The sequence below is a fragment of the Bos taurus genome, chromosome 25, assembly GCF_002263795.3.
Source record: "Bos taurus isolate L1 Dominette 01449 registration number 42190680 breed Hereford chromosome 25, ARS-UCD2.0, whole genome shotgun sequence".
Taxonomy (NCBI): domain Eukaryota; kingdom Metazoa; phylum Chordata; class Mammalia; order Artiodactyla; family Bovidae; genus Bos; species Bos taurus.
Genome location: NC_037352.1, coordinates 10135237 through 10157880, shown reverse-complemented (window position 1 = coordinate 10157880; position 22644 = coordinate 10135237). Strand labels below are relative to the sequence as shown.

General features: G+C 50.0%; 1 protein-coding gene across 1 annotated transcript in view; it reads left to right on the top strand.

The window, feature by feature from the left end:
• LOC616782 (uncharacterized) overlaps nucleotides 1-22644 on the top strand; it is a 164984-nt gene that overhangs the window by 36366 nt on the left and 105974 nt on the right. The window contains exons 17-26 of the mRNA XM_059881464.1: nucleotides 7515-7670; nucleotides 8247-8431; nucleotides 9352-9534; nucleotides 10605-10696; nucleotides 12618-12781; nucleotides 14794-14953; nucleotides 15197-15276; nucleotides 20506-20692; nucleotides 21546-21701; nucleotides 22319-22452. Of these exons, the coding sequence (XP_059737447.1) occupies nucleotides 7515-7670; nucleotides 8247-8431; nucleotides 9352-9534; nucleotides 10605-10696; nucleotides 12618-12781; nucleotides 14794-14953; nucleotides 15197-15276; nucleotides 20506-20692; nucleotides 21546-21701; nucleotides 22319-22452 (1497 nt within the window). The remainder of the gene's footprint in view (nucleotides 1-7514; nucleotides 7671-8246; nucleotides 8432-9351; nucleotides 9535-10604; nucleotides 10697-12617; nucleotides 12782-14793; nucleotides 14954-15196; nucleotides 15277-20505; nucleotides 20693-21545; nucleotides 21702-22318; nucleotides 22453-22644) is intronic.

The window sequence follows — 22644 nt, the reverse complement described above, 5'->3', positions numbered from 1 at the left end:
ATTTTGCATCCCCACCAGCAGTGTATCAGAGGTCTAATTCTTCCACATCCTCGCCAACACTTGGTAGGATTAGACTTTTTAGTTTTAGCCATTCTAATAGTGTGCGGTAGTATCTCATGGCTTTATTCCCTAATACTGCTAATGTTGAGCATCTTTTCATGTGCTTATTTGTCATCCATGTTGTCTTTGGTGAAGTGTATGTTCAAATATTTTGTCCTTTTTTAAAAAAAATTGGGTTGGTTTCTTAAGAGCAAGTTTTGAACATTCTTGATCTATTCAGAACACAAGGCTTTTATTAGCTGTGTGACTTGCAAGTGTTTCCTCCCAGTGTGTGGCTTGGTCTTTGCATTCCCTTACAGTGTCTTTTTCTGGCCATGCTGGACCTTCCCTGTGGCGTGCAGGCTCCTCTAGGTGTGGCGCCCGGGCTCTAGAGTGCATGGGCTCGGTGGTTGCAGTCGTGGGCTTCTCTTGGTTGTGGTGTGTGTGCTTAGTTACCCCACAGTATGTGTATCTCAGTTTCTCAACCAGGGATCAAACCCATGTCCCCTGAGTTGGAAGGCAGATCCTTAACCCCTGGACCCCCAGGGAAGTCCCAACAGTGTCTTTTAAAGAGCAGACATTCTTGATTTGGATAAAGTCAGGTTTATCCATTTCTTTTATGTCTAGTGTTTTGGGTGTTAACATCTAAGAAGTCTTTGCCTAAAGCAGTGTTACAGAGATTCTTGGAACTCTCTGGAGACTTCCAGAGTTCTCTGCGCAACTTTTTTCCCCTCTTGTACTCTGCCCTGCAATGTCCAGTCACCTTGGTGTCCCCAGGCTCCCAGATCCATAACTCCAAGAGTCTGCCCTGCCCCACTCTGTTCCCCTCCCAGCCCCTCAGCCTGAACTCCCTCCAGGGGGGGAGCTGAGGCTCACCTTGCTATTTCCTGTCTCTTGGTTGTTCATCTCACATTACCTGATGGTGTCTAATGTCTTGGGAACTTGCGTTTAATCTGTTTCATCTGAGTTTCGAGTTGCTCCACATGGGGAGGTAAATCCAGTCTCTGTTACTTCAATCTGGTTGATAGTAGAAGTCCCGTCTAGTTCCTTTTGTGAACTTTATGTAAATGGAATCATTTACGTGTACTCTTTTGGGAAAAAAAAAAATGAGGTGACATTCACGTAACATAAAGTTCAGTTCAGTTCAGTCGTGTCCGATTCTTTGTGACCCCGTGAATCGCAGCACGCCAGGCCTCCCTATCCGTCACCAACTCCCAGAGTTCACTCAGACTCACATCCATCGAGTCAGTGATGCCATCCAGCCATCTCATCCTCTGTCATCCCCTTCTCCTCCTGCCTCCAATCCCTCCCAGCATCAGTCTTTTCCAATGAGTCAACTCTTCACATGAGGTGGCCAAAGTACTGGAGTTTCAGCTTTAGCATCAGTCCTTCCAAAGAAATCCCAGGGCTGATCTCCTTCAGAATGGACTGGTTGGATCTCCTTGCAGTCCAAGGGACTCTCAAGAGTCTTCTCCAACACCACAGTTCAAAAGCATCAATTCTTCGGCGCTCAGCTTTCTTCACAGTCCAACTCTCACATCCATACATGACCACAGGAAAAACCATAGCCTTGACTAGACGGACCTTTGTTGGCAAAGTAATGTCTCTGCTTTTGAATATGCTATCTAGGTTGGTCATAACTTTCCTTCCAAGGAGTAAGCGTCTTTTAATTTCATGGCTGCAGTCGCCATCTGCAGTGATTTTGGAGCCCCCCAAAATAAAGTCTGACCCTGTTTCCACTGTTTCCCCATCTATTCCCCATGCTGTTTAAAAATATACAATTCAGTGATATGTGATACATTCACAGGGTTGTGCAACCACCCCATCTGTCTAGTACAAAACATTTTCATCACCCCAAGGAGACCCCACCTCCGTTAGTGGTCACGCGCTGTACCCTCATTTCCCAGCCCTGCCAGCCATGAATGTGCTTTCTGTCTCGATGGATTTATCTATTCTGGACATTTCTTATAAACAGAATCATACACTGTGTGGCCTTTTGCGTCTGGCTTCCTTCACTGAGCATGTTCTTGAGGTTCGTTTGTGTCATAGCATGTATCAGTACTTCATTCTTTTTTTCTATCCCACAAATAATTCCTTTCTTAATTGAAGTATAGTTGATTTATTCTGTGATGGTTTCTGGTGTACAGCAAAGTAATTCAGTTACACATGTGCGTGTGTGTGTGTGTACATATGCACTTTCTCAGATTCTTTTAAGATATTGAGTATATTTCTCTGTGCTCTATAGCAACTTCCCTGAATGGACTTCCTGAACTTCCCTGCAGTGGTGCAGTGGTTAAGACTCCGTGTTTCCACTGCAGGGGATGAGGGTTCAGTCCCTGGTTAGGAAGCCAAGATTCCACATGCCTCGTGGTGCAACCAAAAAAGACAAAATTTAGGAGCTTCCCTCATGGCTCAGCTGGTTAAGAATCTGCTAGCAGTGCAGGAGACCCGGGTTCGATCCCTGTTTCAGGAAGATCCCCTGGAGAAGGAAATGGCAGCCCACTCCAGTCTTCTTGCCTGGAGACTTCCATGGACAGAGGAGCCTGGTGGGCTATAGTCCATGGGGTCACAAAGAGTCAGACACGACTGAGTGACTTCGCTTTCACTTTCGTGCAGGAAGTCCTTGTTGTTTATCTGTTTTATATATAGTACTGTGTGTATGTTAATCCCAAACTCCTATTTATCCCTCCCCGGCCCCTTTGCCCTTTGGTAACCATAAGTTTGTTCTCTATGTCTGTGGGTCTCTTTCTGTTTTGTAAGTAAGGTCATTTATATCATTTTTTTAGATTCTACATATAAGTGATATCCCGTGATGTCTGTCTCTGACTTTACTCAGTGAGATCATCTCTAGGTCCATCCAGGTTGCCGCAGATGACGTTATTTCATTCTTTTTTATGGCCGAGCAGTATTCCATCGTGTGTGTGTATCTCTCATCTTCTTTATCCATTTATCTCTCAATAGACACTTAGATTGCTTCCATATCTTGGCTTTTGCTGCTAGAAACATTAAGGTGCACGGTGTGAAGTGCTTTTGATTTGCATTTCTCTAATAATTAGTGATATTGAGCCTGTCAGCCATCTGTATGTCTTCTCTGGAGAAATGTCTCTTTAGGTCTTCTGCCCGTTTTATGACTAGGTTGTTCTGACACTGAGCTGTGTGAACTGTTTATGTATTTTGGAAATTAATCTTTTGTCAATTGCATCACCTGCAAATATTTTCTCTCAGTCTATAGGCTATCTTTTTTTGTTTATGGTTTCTTTTGCTGTGCAAAAGCTTCTAAGTTTGGTTGCTGCTGCTGCTGCTAAGTCGCTTCAGTCGTGTCCGACTCTGTGCGACCCCATAGACGGCAGCCCATCAGGCTCCCCCGTCCCTGGGATTCTCCAGGCAAGAACACTGGAGTGGGTTGCCATTTCCTTCTCCAACGCATGAAAGTGAACAGTCAAAGTGAAGACGCTCAGTCGTATCCGACTATGTGCAACCCCATAAACAGCAGCCCACCAGGCTCCTCCGCCCATGGGATTTTCCAGGCAAGAGTACTGGAATGGGGTGCCATTGCCTTCTCCTCTAAGTTTGGTTAGGTCCTGTTTATTTTCCCTTTTATTTCTTTTGCCTTGGGAGACTGACCTAAGAAAACATTGCTACGATTTATGTCAGAGAATGTTTTGCCTATATTCTAGGAGTTTTATGGTGTCATGTCTTCTGTTTAAGTCTTTAAGCCATTTTGAGTTTATTCTTGTGTATGATGTGAGAATGTGTTCTAACTTCATTGATTTACAAGCAGCTATATAGCTTTCCCAGCACCACTTGCTAAAGAAACTGTCTTTTCCCCAATATATATTCTTATGTCCTTTATCATAGATTAATTGATCTTAGGTGTGTGAGTTTATTTCTGGGCTCTCTAACGTGTTCCATTAACCTATGTGTCTGATTTTGTGCTTCATTCCTTCTTAAGGCTGGATACTATTCATTGTATGGATGAACCATGTTTTGCATGTCCCTTTACCCACTCGTGGACTTTCGGGCTGCTCCCATCTTATGATTGTGAATAAAGCTGTCCACATCCTCTTTTTTGTGTCTGACTTCTTTTGCTTAAAGTATGTTTGTGAGATCACTCTGTGTTGCTGTGGGTGCTTACAGCTTGTTCATTGTCCTTGCTATATAGCATTCCATGGTGTGAACAGACCACAGTTTCTTTATCCAGTTACTTTTGATGGGCTATCCATTTACTGTTAACAGTTTCCTTATCCATCTTTAAAGCCAGCGTCTGGTGTATAGGTAGTACATTCTTGTGCGTGTCTCTGTGGTGAATGTGTGTGCATACACTTGCTCCGTGTGTGCACAGTAGTGGACTTGCTGGGCAAGGGGTGTGTGTGTGTGCTTCCTCTGGTTTCCCACTTGATACTAGTACTGAGTATTTTTCTTACTGAAAACTTACTGTATGTAAACATTTTAATACCCATTCTGTGGGTGGGGACCTTACTTTACATAACCTTTTCCCCACCAGTGGATACTGAGGTTGTTAGTCCCCTTTTGGTCTTATAAATGTCTCATCCATGTACATCTGGGGGTGATCAAGGTGGTGGCTGAGGCAGTTCCTCACCTGTTCACTCACTCACCATCAGCTGTGACCCCCACACAGCCCAGGAACACAAAGATGATCAGGGCGTGGTCCCTGCCGTCAAAAGCCTCTTGGACTAAGTCTGAAGCCAGTAACTTGAATGAGGGCTGTGGATTGGATATAAATGTTTTTTCTTAGAATCACAATCCCACAATTTCTTACAATAACACAATTGGTCTGTTATTTTCTCACTTTTTTTAAGGCCTTTTTTTTGTTTAGGTTTCTTTTTTTTAATCAGTTAGTTAACTTTTGTCTGCGCTGGGTCTTTGTTAGTATGTGCGGTCTTTCTCTGGTTGTGGCGAGTGGGGGCTGCTCTTCATTGCAGTGCTCGGCCTTCTCACTGCAGTGGCTTCTCTCGTCGCGGAGCGCAGGTTCTAGGTGTGCGAGCTTCAGGAGGTGCAGCGTATGGGCTCGGTAGTTGTGGCACATCAGCTTAGTTGCTCCGTGACATGTGAAATCTTCCTGGACCAGTGACTGAACTTGTGTTCCCTGCCTTGGCAGGCGGATTCCTAACCACTGTGCCACCAGGGAAGTCCTGTCTTCTCGCTTTTGGTATATATTCACTTTGCAAGATATATTTTGCACAAGTGCAGTGATGAGTGGGACTTCCCTGGTGGCTCAGATGGTAAAGCGTCTGTCTACAATGCGGGAGGACCTGGGTTCGATCCCTGGGTTGGGAAGATTCCCTGGAGAAGGAAACGGCAACCCACTCCAGTACTCTTGCCTAGAAAATCCCATGGATGGAGGAGCCTAGTGCAGGCTACTGTCCGTGGGGTCACAAAGAGTCGGGCACGACTGAGCGACTTCACTTCTTCAGTGATGAGGGACAGTAGTCCTTGGCCTGAGTGCTGGAGAGACAGCATGGTGGAGACCGTGGTAGACAGGCTTGCAGCTCAGGCCTCAGCTCACTGGCAGCCACCACTCAATTCTGAATGCCTGTTGCCCTTTTGGGGAGGGGGAGACTGGGAGGCAGTGGGAGACAGGCCAATGTTTCTCTTTTTTTTTTGAGAAGCTGGGTATCTGGATTTTATATAAAATCTCCCAGGTTTTAAATAGTAGAAATAAATTTTTAAAAAATACATACTGCCTGAAAAATAAAGACCAAGAAGCTGTCATAGATCAGAGGAGACTGAAGAGACATGATACCAAATACCATGTGGTACTGGATTCAATCCTGGAACAGAAGGAGGGTGGAAGGGAAAAACTGGTGAAATCCGAATAAAGTCTGGAGTTTAGCTAATAACATGCTGGTGTTGGTTTCCTCATTTTCACTGTGCGTCTTGGTCGTGTAAGATGCTAACAGTGGAGGAAACAGGGTGAGCTGTACATGGGAGCTCTCTGTACTAGCTTTGCAACTTTTTCTAAAAATTTTTACTGAAGTGTAGTTGTGGCTCAGCTGGTAAAGAATCTGCCTGCCATGTGGGAGACCTGGGTTCGATCCCTGGGTTGGGAAGATCCCCTGGAGAAGGGAAAGGCTACCCACTCTAATATTCTGGCCTGGAGAATTCCATGGACTATATATAGTTCATGGGGTCGCAAAGAGTCAGACACGACTGAGTGACTTTCACTTTCATAGTTGACTTACAATATAGTGTTAGTTTCAGGTTTACAGCAAAGTGACTCAGGTTTCCATATATGTATGTGCTGTGCTTCGTTGCTCAGTCATGTCCGACTCTGTGCGACCCCATGGACTGTAACCCTCCAGGCTTCTCTGTCCATGGGGATTCTCCAGGCAAGAATACTGGAGTGGGTTTCCATGCCCTCCTCCAGGGGATCTTCCCAACCCAGGGATTGAACCCAGGTCTCCCACACTGCAGGCGGATTCTTTACCAGCTGAGCCACCAGGGAAACCCCCATATATGTGTATCTACTCTTTTTTAGATTCTTTTCACATATAGGTTATTAACAGAGTATTGAGTAGAGTTTCCTGTGCTATATAGTTACTTATTATCTATTTTATATGTAGTAGTGTGTATGTGCGGAGAAGGCAATGGCAAGCCACTCCAGTACTCTTGCCTGGAAAATCCCACGGATGGAGGAGCCTGGTAGGCTGTAGTCCATGGGGTCACTACGAGTCGGATTCGACTGAGCGACTTCACTTTCACTTTTCACTTTCACGCAATGGAGAAAGAAATGGCAACCCACTCCAGTGTTCTTGCCTAGAGTATCCCAGGGACGGCAGAGCCTGGTGGGCTGCTGTCTATAGGGTTGCACAGAGTCGGACACTACTGAAGTGACTTAGCAGCAGCAGCAGCAGTGTGTATGTGTCAATATCAATCTCCCAGTTTATCCACCCCCCTTTCCCCTCTGGTAACCATAAGTTTGTTTTCTATATCTGTGACTCTATTTCTGCTTTGTAAATAAGTTCACTTTAGTATCATTTTTCTGGATTCCACATGTAGGTGATATCATATGATATTTGTCTTTCTCTGTCTGGCCTACTTCATTCAGTATAACAATCTTTAGGTTCATCCATGTTGCTGCTAAGGGCGTTATTTCATTCTTTTTCATGGCTGAGTAGTATTCCATTGTACCACCTCTCTATCCATTACTCTGCTGAGGGACACTGGGGTGCATCTATGTTTTTGAATTGCAGTTTTGTCTGGCTATATTGCTGGATCATATTCAGCCTGGATCTTTGAAAGCCTCTATTATTCACACACGCACATTGCGCTGGGTGTTGGGTAGACTGTGCAGGTATAAGAAAGTGTATCTGTAGGTTCTGCCTGTGGACCATGAGTTTTGCAAGTCCTGTTCTGAACCCCACAAGCCCTTGACCTTTCTCTCCAGCTGCCCCTTCCCCCTCCCAAGGTCCAGGGGCCTTGCCCGGCTAAGCCAGACCTGTTCCTGGTCACAGGTGGCCCGGAGGCGCGGGGAGCGGCAGGCGCTGAAGTGTCAGCTGAGCATGAAGGTGTTCGGGCATGAGTTGAGCTTTGTCAACTGTGGGGCGATGGGGAGCCACGTGACGCACCAGTCCCTGAACCTGGCTGAGCTTGCCATAAAACTCCTGAAGGTACCTCAGGCTGGGCTTGGCCCATCCCTGCCATCTGACCTGATGATGTTTCCTTTGATGCTTTGGGGGAATACTAAAGTACTTTCAAACTCAAGAGCATGAAATTTGGAACCAGACTGCTCAAGGTCAAAAATTGGCTGCACCGCTTACTGCCTTGGGCACATTGTTGAATTTACCATGGCCTCAGTTTCTGCCTCTGTGAAATGGGCATGATAGAATAGTAGTAGTAATATCTACTTCATAGAGCGGTTGAATCAAATGACTCAGTGCAGTAAAAATGCAGCAAAGTGGAGTGTGCCTGGCACTTACTAAGTGCTCTGTACCAGGTGTGCAAGCACGGCCCACACCCTGGGTGGGCCTGGATGCCTGACCTCTGACTATGACCTGCAGTAAACTGTCTTGGTTCAAACCCTAGTTCTGCCGGTTTCTAGCTACATGGGCTCGGCTGGGTTATTTTTATCTCTTTGGGGGCTCTGTTTTCTCATCTGGAAACTGGGGACAATGATAAGGTTCTGTCTGAGGGTTGTGAGGGGCGAGTGAGGGGGTCATGTGCACTCTACTGTTCTCTGACTGCAGGGCCAGGAGGTTCAGGTGAACCGGAGGCTGAACCTGGTGATGGAGGAGCTCACCTTTCCCACCATGTCCGGCCTCCCAGCCCGGTTGACCCTCAATGTCTCAGCTGCCGTCAGCATCCGGGTCCGAGGGACAGCCGACTTCCAGCAGCGCTCAGATTTCTCTGTGAAAGGTTACGTCAAGCCCAGGTAACTGGCTCCTCAGATCTGGGGGACATAGGTGGATCAGGGCCTCCCCCTGCAGAGAGCTGAGGCATCAGCATGGGCTGAGCGGGGAGCCCTGCTCTGCTGACTACCTTTATACCAGCTACTGTACATGGAGTGTTTTTTGTGCCAAGAGACTAAGGAGATCCTGGGCAGTTGTGCCCACTTTACAGATGAGAAGACTGAGGCTCAGCAAGGTACAACCCCCATGCCCAAGGTAGCACAGCAGCTGGGATTCACAGCTTGTGTCTCAGCCCCGCTCTTCCCTCTGCCCCCTCTGCCTCTTGGGGGAGAGGGTGGGAGGAGAGGGAGGCGGGGGCATTTAAGGTACAGGAACCCACATGGCCACACACAAGGTGGACACTTTTCTTATTTCCATTAAGGGTTAAGGAAATTGAGACTCACAATGAGTGCACAGCTGACCCGGGGCCACACGGCATCAAGGATTTTGAGCAGAACAATGCTCACCTCTCCCAGGCCTGCTGGGTGACTCTCCCAGTCACTAAGCTGACCTGCCTTTCATTTCTGGGTCCAGTGTGGGGAATGTGGGTGTCCTGTGCTACCTTTTGTTGGGCATAGAGACCTTGGGCTTGGGCTCTGACAACCAGGGCTCCAGACTGGCTGTTCCATGTCCCAACTATGGAACTCATGCAGACGGCGTGACCTCTGTGAGCCTCGGTTTGTCTGTCTGTTAAATGGGGCTAATGATGGTGAGGGTTCGATGGCAAGGTATAGAGTGCTTGGCCCACGTGGAGTGTGTGGTCAGTGATGGCCACGGCGGAGGAGCCGCTCTGACTCAGAACCATGGAGTGAAGCTGGCAGGGGGTTCATGGGTGGTGTGTGGGTTGGCACTGGTTTGGCTATTGCCTGGGGCCATAGGCTGCAGCCATGTGCTTCTTCCTTAGCGCGCTGCTCCAGATCTCGGCGCAGATGGGCACGGTGGGTGCCCTGGGGCAGGCCGGGCTGAGGTGGGTGACTGGTGTCCGCGGCACCGCCAGCCTGGATGGTGGGATCCAGGCGAGGAAGGGCCAAGACCTCAGGGTGCATCTGAATACACCAGAGGAGGTCGTGGAGCTGTTCCGCTTCAGGTGGGTTCCCGAACCCAAGGAGGGAGCCCGTGAATATGTCTGTGTGAGGCAGGGTGGGCACTGGTGTGGGTGTGAGTGTCTGTGAGAGTGTGCATGCCTGTGTCTGAGTGTATGTGCCTACGGGTGTGCCTATGAGTCTGTGTATGTGATTGCATGTCTGTGGGTGTGTTTGTGAGACAAGTTGCCCATGTCAGTGAGTGAGGTGTATCGTGTGTGTGTGTGCATGTGTGTGTGTGTGTGTGTGTGTATGTCAGGGTAGGGTGGGTGTGTCTGTGACAGGGGCTGAGGGAGACCGGGAGGTGGGGACTCCCACAGTGCTCAGATCTTTCCGGGGATCCCTCCTGGGGTCTGCTCTTCCCCAGCCTCCTGGAGAGGTGATGCTTAGAGAACAGTGAATTCAGAGGAAACAGGAGAAGCCAGACTGCCCCCACCCCACCTCCTCCCTTCCCTTGCTGGGGGCACTGTTGTCCACCTGACCCTCTCCGGGCAGCAGCCAGCGGGGTCTCCTTTTACTTGTCAATTAAATCCTTTCACGCTCCCCCTCCCCTATTTAAAATCCCTTGCTTGCATCCAGGATAGCCCAGCTAGCATGCTTTCCCTGCCCGATGGAGGCCCTGCCCACTCCCTCACCCGTTTCCTGCCACTACGCCCCCCCCACTCCCTCCCCGCCATTCTGACCCCCTCACCACCCTTTTGTCGGTGGTCCTAAAGAGCGCCCTTTATTCTCACCCTAGGGCCTTTGCACCTGCCGTTCCCTCTGGGCTGCCGGCTCCTTCTCATCCTTTGATTCTCTGACCATATATTACCTCTGCAGAGTGTCCCCTCCAAACCCCCCAACTAACCAATGCCTTGCTGTATCCCCAAGATGGATGTTATGCCCATGCCATCCCATAATTTAGGTTTTTCATAGCGCTTGTCACCCCCTGTGTTCATGGACTGACTCCCCCACCAGCGTGCTGGTGCCCCAAGGGCCTGTCCAGTTCCTGGTGGGACCTGCCTCAGCATCTCGCCCTGGTGGTTTTATGGATGAATGCAATGATTCACCTGGCACTTCCTCCCTTCCCACCCAGCTCTCAGCTGTATCTCATCACTGGGGATGGTGTGAGGAGCCTCAATCACGTTCCCAGCCCTTCCGAGGCCCAGTCCTGTACCAGCAAGGAAGGTGGGTGCCAGCAGGCCCTCCGTGTCATTGTCCCAGGATGGGCGTCTTGGGGGCTGAGGGGTAAGATAACAGCTCCAAATTCCAGACTTATCTTCTGCCCAGAAAGTACTTATGCCCCTTAGCTCAGTGATGCTCTGTCTAGACTCGGTGTGTTCAGTTACTCAGTCATGTCCAACTCTTTGTGGCCCCACGGACTGTAGCCCGCCAGGCTCCTCTGTCCATGGAATTTTCTAAGCAAGAATACTGGAGTGGGTTGCCATTTCCTTCTCCAGGGGATCTTCCCGACCGAGGGATTGAACCCACGTCTTTTGTATCTCCTGCATTGGCAGGTGGGTTCCTTACCACTAGCACCATGTGGGAAGCCCTCCCTATACCTTATGAAAATAAGCCAAAATAGCTTTAAAAGTGCCGAATGCACAGAGATGTTTGTTGCATCATTATTTACAGAGCAAAAAAAAAAAAAAGGTGGCAACTCAAATATCCAACAGTAGGAGAATGGCTTATTATGACGGCCTTTGAGCTAAGAATAGACTTTTATGTTTCCAAACAGTGAAAAAATAATCAAAAGAAGACTATTTCAGAACATGTGAGAAATTAGTGGAGTTCATAGTCCAGTGCCCAGAAATGAAGTTTGATTGGTGCAGAGCCACTCCCGTTGTCTGTGGCCTTTCTTCAACAACAGCAGAGCTGAGTAGCAGCAAACTGCGGTCACGGTTGTGTGACCAGCAAAACCTCAAGTATTTACCATCTGGCCATTTACTTGAAAATGTTTGCCAACTCCTGGTTTAGTAAAATACCGAGATACCCCGTAACTTTTGAAGTCTGTAAAGAAGGGCATTTTTTTAGTAGATTTTTTGCATTTCCCTTTTTACGTATGTTTATATGTGTGTATTTTTGGCTGCGCTGGGTCTTCATGGCTGCACGCAGGCTTTTGTCAGCTGCGGTGAGTGGGGACTACTGTCTCCTGTGGCGCATGGGCTTCTCACTGTGGCGGCTTCTCTTGTAGCGGAGGGCGGGCCCCGGGGCAGAGGCTCGGCAGTTGCAGCACATGGGGTCAGTAGCTGTGGCATTCGGGCTTAGTTGCCCCATGGCACGTGGGATCTTCCTGACCCAGGGATCAAACCTGTGTCCACCGCATTGGCAGGTGGATTCTTGACCACTGGACTACCAGGAAAGTCCTGAACTTCATATTTTAATAGCAAGAAAACTCTTTGATGATAACATCAGGTCAAAGGCAACAAAATTGAGGAGGAAGAGAAGGAGGTAGATCAGTTGCAGATCTTGCAATCATTTGGGGGGTAAAGTTGGGGAGGAGCCTACTTAAGTTACTTCTTTAGGCTAAACCGTGTCCTGAACACTCACTGAGCTGTAAATCCTCCCAGCTACAGCATGGGGCTGGATCTATTATCAGTCCCCATGGACAGATGAGAAACACCAAAGCACAGAGATGTTAGGTAACTTGCCCAAAGTCACACAGCTGGGCGATGGCAGAATGGGAATGCGGATCCAGGCTTTCTTGCTCCAGGGTCTGTGTCCTACATCGTACTGCCGGATATTCTGATAGTCTACACGAGGGGTCCTGAACCAGGGGTGATTTTGACCCTACCCTTCCCCGGGGACAGTTGGCAATGTCTGTTGACATTGCTGGTTGTCATACTGGTGTGGGAGGTGCTAAAGGCGTCTAGTGGGTCGAGCCCAGGGCGGTCCCCCACAATGAGGAATTATCAAGGTCACGGGTTGAGAGTGCCAAAGCTGAGAAACACTGGTCTACACAGCACCACCTGCTATGATTAATGACTAAATGATACTGTTTCTCCGAAGAATGTGGAGGTGCTCTTTCTTTGCTGATGGGAGCATCTGTGGCCCCGCCCGGAGCCCTCAGATCTCTCCTGACTGGCGGTGCCTGCTCCCTTTCCCACAGCAGCCCACACCTGGGGATGGCAGCTCTGCACTGAGGTGCGCTGGCCGGCACCCGACCAGCCCTCCCTGCTCTCGGTGCCTGTGTTCACAGCCATGACGCTGAAGAAGCAGGACCAGGGGCTCCAACAGTATCTGCTGGAAGCTGCCTACACCTTCCACCCCCAGGTAGGCCCTAGGAAACCTTCTTCTTTCTCAACCGGATTCAGGGCCTCCCTAGGTCTTCTACTCAGGGGTCAGTGTTGAGCATCACTCATAAAGACGGGGGCCTCCTCCCCGGAGCTGTTGGGCTGGGCTTGTCCTGCTGTAGTTCCCCTCCTGCCTCAGGACCCTTGCACATGCGGCTCCTCTGTCTCTGGCTGTTGGCTTGTTAACGCTGAATCAACCTTCGTAGCTCCATTCAAGAGGTCACCTCCTCAGGGAAGCCTGCCCTGATTGCCCTGAAGTGGCCATGTTCGTTTGTTATATGCTCTAAGGGCACTGTGTTCCTTCCCTTTCAGTCACATTTGTGTTCATTACTGAAGCTGGTTAACTAAGATCTGTCTTCCCCCCTAGTCGCTAAGTTCCTGGGAACAGATCCAGTGCCTTTCTCACTCCTGGGTCCCCAGCACCTGGCACAGAACAGACACTCAACAGCCTCCTATCTGACCTCCCCATTCCCACTCTTGTCTCCTTCCTGTGTGTTTTCTACCAGCAGCCAGACAGACCTTCCAAAATCCCTAAAGGATTGTGTCCATCCTCTGCTCAGGACTCTGCAGTGGCTCCTTTCTCTCTGACCTACAGGCTTTCAATGATCCAGCCGTGCCGGCCTCTCCTCCCCATCTCCCCACTTTTTGACCAGGTTCACCGCTCTCCAGACACACTGATCTCCTTTTAATTAAATACCAAGCACATTGCTGCCCAGGGCCTTTGCATTGGCGATTTCCTCTGCCCGGAACACTCTTTCCTAGACACCCACTTGACTCTGTGCCTTGCTGCCTCCTGGTCTCATCAAATGCCCCTTCTTCAGAAACAACTTCCCTCCCCTTACCACCCGGTCCAGAACAATGACCCCTGACTCCGAGTTTGTCAGCAGAGCACTCACAGCCACCAGCTGCCGTCTCACTTCCTTCTGTGTCTGGAGGTCCTGTGAGTGTGGAGTGGCTGCCAGGAGGGCAGGACTTTGTGTATAACACTCGGCTGCACCCCCTGTGCCTGTAACGGTGCCTCGCACACAGCAGTGAATGTTACTTGGTTCTGGGTGAATGTACGATGGTGCAGGATACACTTACTTACAGAAACAGACTCACAGGCTGAGAACGAGCTTATGGTTGCCAGCGGGAAGGATGGGGCAAGGGATAGTTAGGGAGTTAGGGATGGACATGTACAAACAGCCGTATTTAACATGGACACCCAACAGGGATCTGCCGTACAGCACGGGGAACTCTGCTCAATGTCATGTGGCAGCCTGGATGGGAGGGGAGTCTGGGGGAGGATGGATACATGTATGTGTATGGGGCTGAGCCCCTTCATTCTCCACCTGATACTGTCACAACATTGTTAATCAGTTACACCCCAATACAAAATAAAACATTTGTGTTTTTTTTTAAAAAAGGCAAAGCACACAAAAGCTGGGAGATGAGCACGCTGAGCTGGTGAAGGGGCCCAGGGGGGTCCAGGCAGGTGTGTGTTGCAGCTGCTCCTGAGTTGTCCTGTAGGACTCTCCTCCAGGATGTATAGCCCCAGACTCCTGGTTTTAGGGTTCTTGTCTTTTGAGGACAAGAATGACCATAAGAACTCAGGTTTGGGGTTTTTTTTGGAAACACATTTATTTACTTTTGGGTCTTCATTGCTTTTCTCTAGTTGCGGCTATTGGGAGAGCTTGGGCTCCTCACTGCAGTGGCTTCTCTTGTTTCGGATCATGGGCTCTAGAGTGTTTGGGCTTCAGTAATTTCTGCATGTAGCCTCAGGAGCTGCAGTTCCCAGGCCCCAGAGCACAGGCTCAGTAGTTGAGGCGCATGGGCTTAGTTGCTCTGCAGATTGTGGGATCTTCCTGGACCAGGGATGGAACCTGTGTCTTCTACGTTGGCAGGTGGATTCTTTACCACTGAACAATGGGGGAGGCCCAGAACTCAGGTTTTTTTCGGGGGGGGTGGGACCTGGTTGGGTTCTCGGTCTTGAGGACTCTGCTGTGTTTCCAGAAGGACTGCTGGCTCCCTCAAGAAGCCTCAGCTCACATCTTCATGGGCACGCCCGAATCGGAAGTGCCCAGGGACGTCGGGGTGGACATCAGCTACAGCTGGCCTCAGGGGAAGTTCCGTCTCAAGCTGCTCCATCCCAAGAAGAGAATCGAGCTTGATGGTAAAGACAGTGGTCCCCCGTCACTCTGCCCCCGGCCAGAGGCCGGATCCGTGGGCCAGATACAGCCCTCTCACTGTGGACTCTTCAGCCACCTTCTGAGGTTGGCACTACATAGAGCCCGGTTTAATGGATGAGAACCCCGGGGCTCAGAGACTAGGAAGCCAGGAGGACATCCCCCAGCGAAGGCAGGGGTGGATCCAGGATGTTGAACCCTGGTCTCTAAACTCTCATGTTGTCTCCCAGGAAAGATCGAGACTGTCCAGAGGGCCCGCATGGGTCACCTGGAGTTGATCCTGGATGAAAGGGACGTCTACTACATCAAGGTTTGCACCCCGTCTTCAAACCCCTGGTGTTGACACCTGCCACCTCCCAGGACACTTCCGGTCCCAATCCCTGCTTACTCATCACCACCTCCTTTGGTGTATTTTGTTTCTTTTTTAATTTATTAATTTGTTCGATTGCATCGAGTCTTCGTTGTGGCATGAGGGATCTTTGCTGCAGCATATGGGATCTTTTGCTGCGACGCGTGGACTCAGTAGTTGTAGGGCATGGGCTTAGTTGCCCCGTGGCATGTGGGATCTTAGTTCCCTGACCAGGGATCGAACCCATGTCCCCTGCATTGGAAGGTGGATGTTTAAAAAATCTTTATTGATTTATTGGGACCTTAGTTGCATCACATGGGACCTTCACTGTGGCATGCAGGACCTTTCAGTTGCGGTGTGTGGGTTCAGTTGCCCTGAGGCATGTGGAATCTAGTTTCCTGACAAGGAATCAAACCCAAATCCCCTGCATTGGTAAGCAGATTCTTAACCACTGGACCACCAGGGAAGTCCCTCTTGTACTTTAGCTGTTCTTCTCTATCCACCTACTAGGACCATCTAGTGTGAAAACAAAAATGGGTTCAGATCTTACCACCATCGATGTCAAAAATTGATAATAGTAACACAGGAGCATGCTTTAAGAAATTCAGAGTAGACAAAGGTATAAAATGGTAAGTCAAAGAGTGCTACTCCCCAGATTTCCAGAAGAAATGTCAAGGCACACACCGAGAAATCTGTGTGAGTTTTCCAGGGCTGCTCTATCAAAGTACCCTGAATTTTAAGGGGCTTAAACAATGGAAATTTTCTCATAGTTCTGGAGGCTAGAAGTTCAAAATCAACATGCTGGCAGAGTTGGTTCCTGCTAAGGCTCTAATCCATGCTTCTCTCCTGGTCTCTAGTAGCCTTGGGGATTCCTTGGCTTTTAAGTGGCTGTCTTCCGCCTTGTCTCCTCATTGTCTGCCCTCTGTAGGCATCTATGCCCAAATCTCTCTTTTTGTAAGTTTCCCAGGCTGGATTAAGGTCCACACAAATGACCTCATCCTGCCTTCATCTGCAAAGATCCTGTTTATCAGTATGGTCACATTCACAAGTCCTGGGGGTTAGCTTTGGAGGGAAGCACAGTTCAGCTCACAACATTATAGATTTGAAAAACCTTTCAGTTTTTAAAAAACATCTATTTGTTTGTTTTTGACTGTGCTGGCCCTTTGTAGCTGTGTGATCTTTTCTCTAGTTGCAGGGAGCAGGGACTACTCTCTATTTGCAGTGTGGGGACTTCTCTTGTGGCTCCCGGGCCCTTGAGCACAGGCTCGGTAGTTGTGGCTTGCTACTGAGTTGCTTCACCACATGTGGGTTCTTCCCAGACTGGAAATCAAACCTGTGTCCCTTGCATTGATGGGTGGATTCTTTACTACTGAGCCACCAAGGAAGCCCTATAGGTACTTTTTAAGGTTTTCAACCTGGAGGACCTAAATGGGACTCAGTGGATCCTCTGAAGCCCCTGCAATTGTGCAGAAGTTTTGTGTCTGTTCTCCTTCTGGGGAGAGGGTTTAGACCTTCCAGCCAATGCTCAAGCAGGTCTGTGACTCCAAAAAGGATAAAATGAGCAGCTGGAGACTTGCTCCTGCCAAGCAGGACCTCTGGGCCCCTTTGGCCATGAGTCTGGTTGTTCTGTATCTGTCTCCAGTGGATTCTCAGAGAGGTCCGACTTGAAAATTAAAGCCAGGGTTGGAATTTTTGCAGCATGAACACACTCTGAGCTCCCAAATCTGCTTCCTGTCTGGTGCGAAGACCAAGTGTCAAGGGAGAGCATCTTCCTCTTAGAACCCCAGCTGCCTGCTGGCTGAGACTATGCATCATTTCAGAGCTCCCAGGAGCCCTGAAGCAATCCTGCTTTGCTAAGCACACTAGTGCTAATTGCCGGCCCCTCCCTGCAGGCCAGCCTGCTGCTCTCCAGAGGGCTGTCCTGCAGGCCTGGAAGCATTGGCCTTTAGAGAAACTCCAGTTCTAGCTGCCTCAGATTCATCACGATCCTGGTAACAGCTGGAGCTTCAGAACTTTGCAAAGCCTTTTCTAGGATGGGCAGGGGACACATATGGCTTTGACTCTGGGTCTCTCTTTTAGTCCTCTCCGTAAGCCTGCAGGAAATGAGGAAGCTAAGGCAGATGAACTCAGGAATACAAAGCAGAAAGGCTGGGCTCAAGTCAACTCAGAGTTTGTGGGCTTTAAGGACAGTGTGGAGGAGAGTGTTAGATGTCAGTGCCCTCTCCCCTGTGCAATGATAGAGCATCCCTAAGTCCCAGGTTGCTATTGATCCAGCTCAGCTGTGATTACTGTTTCTCGCTCTCTTTTTTAAAAAATATATATATTTATTTGGCTGCACGGAGTCTTAGTTGGTGCACATGGGATCTCCGATCTCTCCTGCGGCTTATGGGATCTTTAGTTGCAGCATATGGGAACCTAGTTCCCTGACCCAGGACCCCCTACATTGGGAGTGTGGAATCTTAGCCACTGGACCACCAGGGAAGTCCCTGATTAGTGGTCTCTTTAACTGATAAGTATTCTGGTTTGGATGAGAAATTCTATAATCATGCTATGCTCGGGCTGCACTTTGCGAAAGCTACAGCTAACTGCCGAGCAGCTTCTGATACAGACCGGAGAGAAGCATTAGCAAGACACACCATGAAGTGAGAGAAGCGGAGCAGAGTGGAGAGTCTGCGTCTGTTTTTGTGCAGAGCAAGAGGCAGCGTGTGTGTGTGATTGAGTACACGTGTACACACGTGTATATACACATGTATGTACACATGTACACACAAGTACACAGAGACAGACTCATATCTGTAGGCCCACACTGTCTCTGGAAGATGCACAGATGCAGGCACGGTGGTGGCCTTTGAGGGAGGCTGTGAGACCAGGAAGGGGAATGAAACTTATTTTTCATTGTCTTTATTCATTTATGCAGTAGCTGCTTATTGCTGCTGCTAAGTCACTTCAGTCATGTCCGACTCTGTGTGACCCCATAGACGTCAGCCCACCAGGCTCTCCCACCCCTGGGATTCTCCAGGTAAGAACACCGGAGTGGGTTGCCATTTCCTTCTCCAATGCATGAAAGTGAAAAGTGAAAGTGAAATCGCTCAGTCGTGTCCGACTCTTAGCGACCCCATGGACTGCAGCCTACCAGGCTCCTCCGTCCATGGGATTTTCCAGGCAAGAGTACTGGAGTGGTACCTACAATGTGCCAGGAAGACAGCTCAGTGGAAGAGATAGGCATACAGAATTCTCTCCTTTTGGAAGAGAATGGGAGAGATCATAAAATACATAAGCAAATTGTGATGCTAGGTGAATGTAAGCGCTGTAAGAAAAGGGAATTGATGAGCTAGATACAGGGGTCTGGACTATGAGAAAAAGGGTCTGAAAGTTGGCTTCAGTTTTTTACTTAATCATTTGGCTGCACTGACTCTTAGTTGTGGCACGTAGGATCTTGTTCTCTGACCAGGGATTGAACCTGGGCCCCCAGATTGGGACCACAGGGTCTTAGCCACTGGACTGCCAGGAAAATCTCTTCAGTTTTAAATAGGCTTACAGGATAAGCCTGACTGAGGAGATAACCTTTAGCAAAGACATAAGGAATGTGCAGAAGAGAGCTATGTGAATCACTGGGGGAAGGGTATTGCAGGTAAAGCGCACAGCACGTACCAAGGTCCTGGGGCAGGAATGTGCACAGGATGTCAGAAGCACAGCCTGAGGCCCGTGTGGTTGGATCAGCACAGGAGAAGGGATGGAAAATGAGAGGACCGACCATGTAAGGCTTTGCCACAGAGTAATCAGAGGACACTGATTTGTGACTGTTGTCAAGGAACAAAGGCAAAAACAGGATTTACAAGAGAGAAAAGACCCTGATGCTGGGAGGGATTGAGGGCAGGAGGAGAAGGGGATGACAGAGGATGAGATGGTTGGATGGCATCACCGACTCGATGGACATGAGTCTGAGCAAGCTCCAGGAGACAGTAAAGCATGGGGAAGCCTGGCGTGCGGCAGTCCATGGGGTCACAAAGAGTTGGACACGGCTGAGTGACTGAACAACAGCATAAAGCAGCGGACAGTCTGGGAACAGTGAGGCCGTTGTTTCATCTTTTGGATAATCAGATCAGCTGGCAGCCAGCAGAGAGGTCTGTAGGATGGGTCTACAGTCGGCACAGCCATCAAAGTTGGCAGCCGCAGCTGCTATGGGTTCTCTGGACAAACCTCAATCGTGGAGACATGGAGTATGTTTGGGGTCATCTGTGTCTTACCTGCCGGGGTCCTGCCTTGTACCGTTTGCTTTGTCTGGCCAGGGCTGCGTGGCTGACTTCCGGAGCTAGTCTGGCTTATTGCTGTTGTTTTTAAAATATTTATTTGTGTGTTTGTTCATTCAGCTGCATCGGGTCTTCGTTGCAGCATGTGGGCTCTCAAGTTGTGGCTCAAGTGCTTAGTGGCCCCACAACATGTGGGATCTTAGTTCCCCGACCAGGATCGAGCCCACGTGCCCTGCATTGGGAGGTGGATTCTTGACCACTGGACCTTGTTGACCTTTGCAAGGGCTTTGGCTTTTACCCCGAGGAAGATAGGCATGCCATCATCTCCCGTGCGTGGAAGTGCTCCCCCTGGTCACCAGGGCAGGAGCCAGGAGAGCGGGGAGAAGGTTGTCAGCAACACAGGCATGATGAGCAGGCTCAAGCCGGGGCAGTGGTGGAGGTGGCCAAAGTGGTTAGATTCCAGAATATTCTGCAGGGAGAGCTGGCCAAGAGTCCCTGACAGATTGAAAGGGGGCAGGGAGGAAGAGTCATTCATACTTTGTCTGAATTTGAATAGGAATTACCCATTCCCTGGTGGCTCAGAAGGTAAGGAATCTGCCTGTAAAGTGGGAGACCTGGGTTTGATCCCTGGGTCAGGAAGATCCCCTGGGGGAAGAAATGGCAACCCACTCCAGTATTCTTGCCTGGAGAATCCCATGGACAGAGGAGCCTGGCGGGCTACAGTTTATGGGGACACACAGAGTTGGACATGACTGAGTGACTGACACTTTCATTTTCACTTACCTATTGTGAGCAATTTTGTAAGAAATTTGAGAAGGATCAGCCCAGAAGCATGTTAACCTGGCTTCATCTCCTGCCCTCTGTCCAGTCCCGGTTCTTGCGGTCAGGGTGGGGCCTGTTAGCCGAGCCCATCCCCGCAAATGATCTGGGACCTTTCCAGGGCCGGAGCAACCTGTGGCCAGCAGTGGGCGGCGAGGCCCAGCGGTTTGAGGCCCAGCTGGAGGTCAAACTGGTGACATCGGGCAGCCCTGTGGTCCTCACCGGAAACCTCAGCCGGCAGGCAGGCAGCCGGTTGGCCTTCTCTGTGTCACTGAGCAACCTGCTGGGTGATGAGGCCCGCGTGTCAGGTAGGAGGAGGGTGGTGGCCCTCCCTGCCACCTTTCCTTAGTGACCAGGCTTCGGGAGACGAGGGGAGGACTGAGTACCCCACTCGTAGTCCCCATCACCCCAACTCCCAATATTCACATTCCATTTAAGGAAAACCCAGACCTTATATCTGCTTGCAGTCTCTGCCTCAGTCCCCAGTGTGCTCAACTAGCCCCATGAACCATAAACCGGCACCTTTTGGACTGTCTAGGTTCTGACCCACATTACATGTTACAAGATGTGTAAAAAACATGTTTTGCATTTTTGACCCAAATCGCATGGGGCTCCGTTTGGGTCTTGAATACACAACCTGGCCTGGATACCCACCCACCTGACCAGGCGCCGGCCCTGGTGCTGGAGCTGGCGTGGAGCCCTCCCAGCAGTGCTCCTCGTGGGGTGTTCTGGGAAATTCCGAGGGAGTGATGTGAGTGGCTGGCCCTGGTGACCAAGCTGGCCTGTGCATTTGTTAGTCTTAACCATCATGACTGTTCCTGTGATCAGGCTGAATGTGTAGCAGAAACAAGTTTCAGAAGGTGAAATTTACCTGACGACCCTTGACGCACTGTCATTTCTTATCTGTCTGATCCCATTTGTCTTATTATACTTTATTTAAAACCTTTTGGTCTGGACCCACAAAAGTGACTTTTGGGGTTGCCAGCTGGACAGTAAAAATGCTATCAGCGGCCCTGATGTCAGCGGTCCTTGGTAGAGACTCAGGCATTGGTTCTACCGGGACCCCCTGGGCTGCTCCCCCATCCTTTCCTCGCCTGGCACCCTGGGGCACGGCCCATGACCACACTGTACCTGCCCTCTCTCCACCCGCTCTCCCCACAGCGCTGCTGGAGAAGAAGGTGAAGGACGGGCTGCAGGTGGTGTCCCTGGGTGCTGAGCTCTTTGTGCCGGGGCTCGTGGGGCTGCGTGCCCTGGGCCAGCTGCAGCGGCTGGGCCACCTCTGGACCAGCTACCTGAGGATCAAGTATGGCCTCCGGGGTATGCCTGTGTGCTGGTGGGGGGCGAGCTGGGGAGTGGCTGGACTTGTGCCCTTTCCTGGGGCGGTGGCCCCGAGGGCTTAGGTGCCAATGTCACCTGGGGTGTTTTGGCCTTACCGTATAGCTCCTTAGCTAAAGAGTCATTCTATTAGCTTTGAATGGAGCTAAGTCCCTGCCCTTTAAAACAAGAAAAACTCTGAGTATGTGTATTGGTGCATTGCTTAGTTGCTCATTCGTGTCTGACTCTTTGTGGCCCCATAAAGTGTAGCCCACCAGGCTCCTCTTTCCATGGAGATTCTCTAGGCAAGGATATTGGAGTGGGTTGCCATGCCCTTCTCCAGGAGATCTTCCCAACCCAGGGACTGAGCCCAGGTCTCCCGCATTGCAGGTGGATTCTTTACTGTCTGAACCACCTGGGAAACCCTGAGTGTGTTGGGGTTGGGCATAAATCAGTCTCTTAAAACCTCCCAGTTGGCAGATTCCAGTGAGTGACGTTAGTTGAGGCAGGTCCAGAGGGCTGGCTGAAGCAGGGCTGTGCCGGGTGCTCCTCTGCTCAGAATGAGGATGGAGGGCTGCCTGGCAGAGGAAGGGCAAGGGTCTCTGGGTTGCTCTGCACAGGTCAGGCCAAGCAGCTGGCTCAGGAGTGCAGCACCAGCCAGAAGCTGTGGGCAGAGAGCGGCTCAGAGGCCGCCTACAAGCTGGAGCTGAACCACATACTCCACTGCACGCAGATCCCAGCTTTCAGTCACAAGGTGGGTGCCTGAGCCAGTTGAGGGGGTCTGGAGAGAGCCCCCCCCAGGGTCAGGGAAGTGGTGGGTGAGCACCCTGAACCCATCCTCAGAGAGCTCAGTTGCTCAAGGTCATGTATGGGGATGGATCATGGGTTGGAACTTGGGTCTCATCTCCCCTCTGTTCAGCTGGTGTTTATTGAACACCTGCTCTAT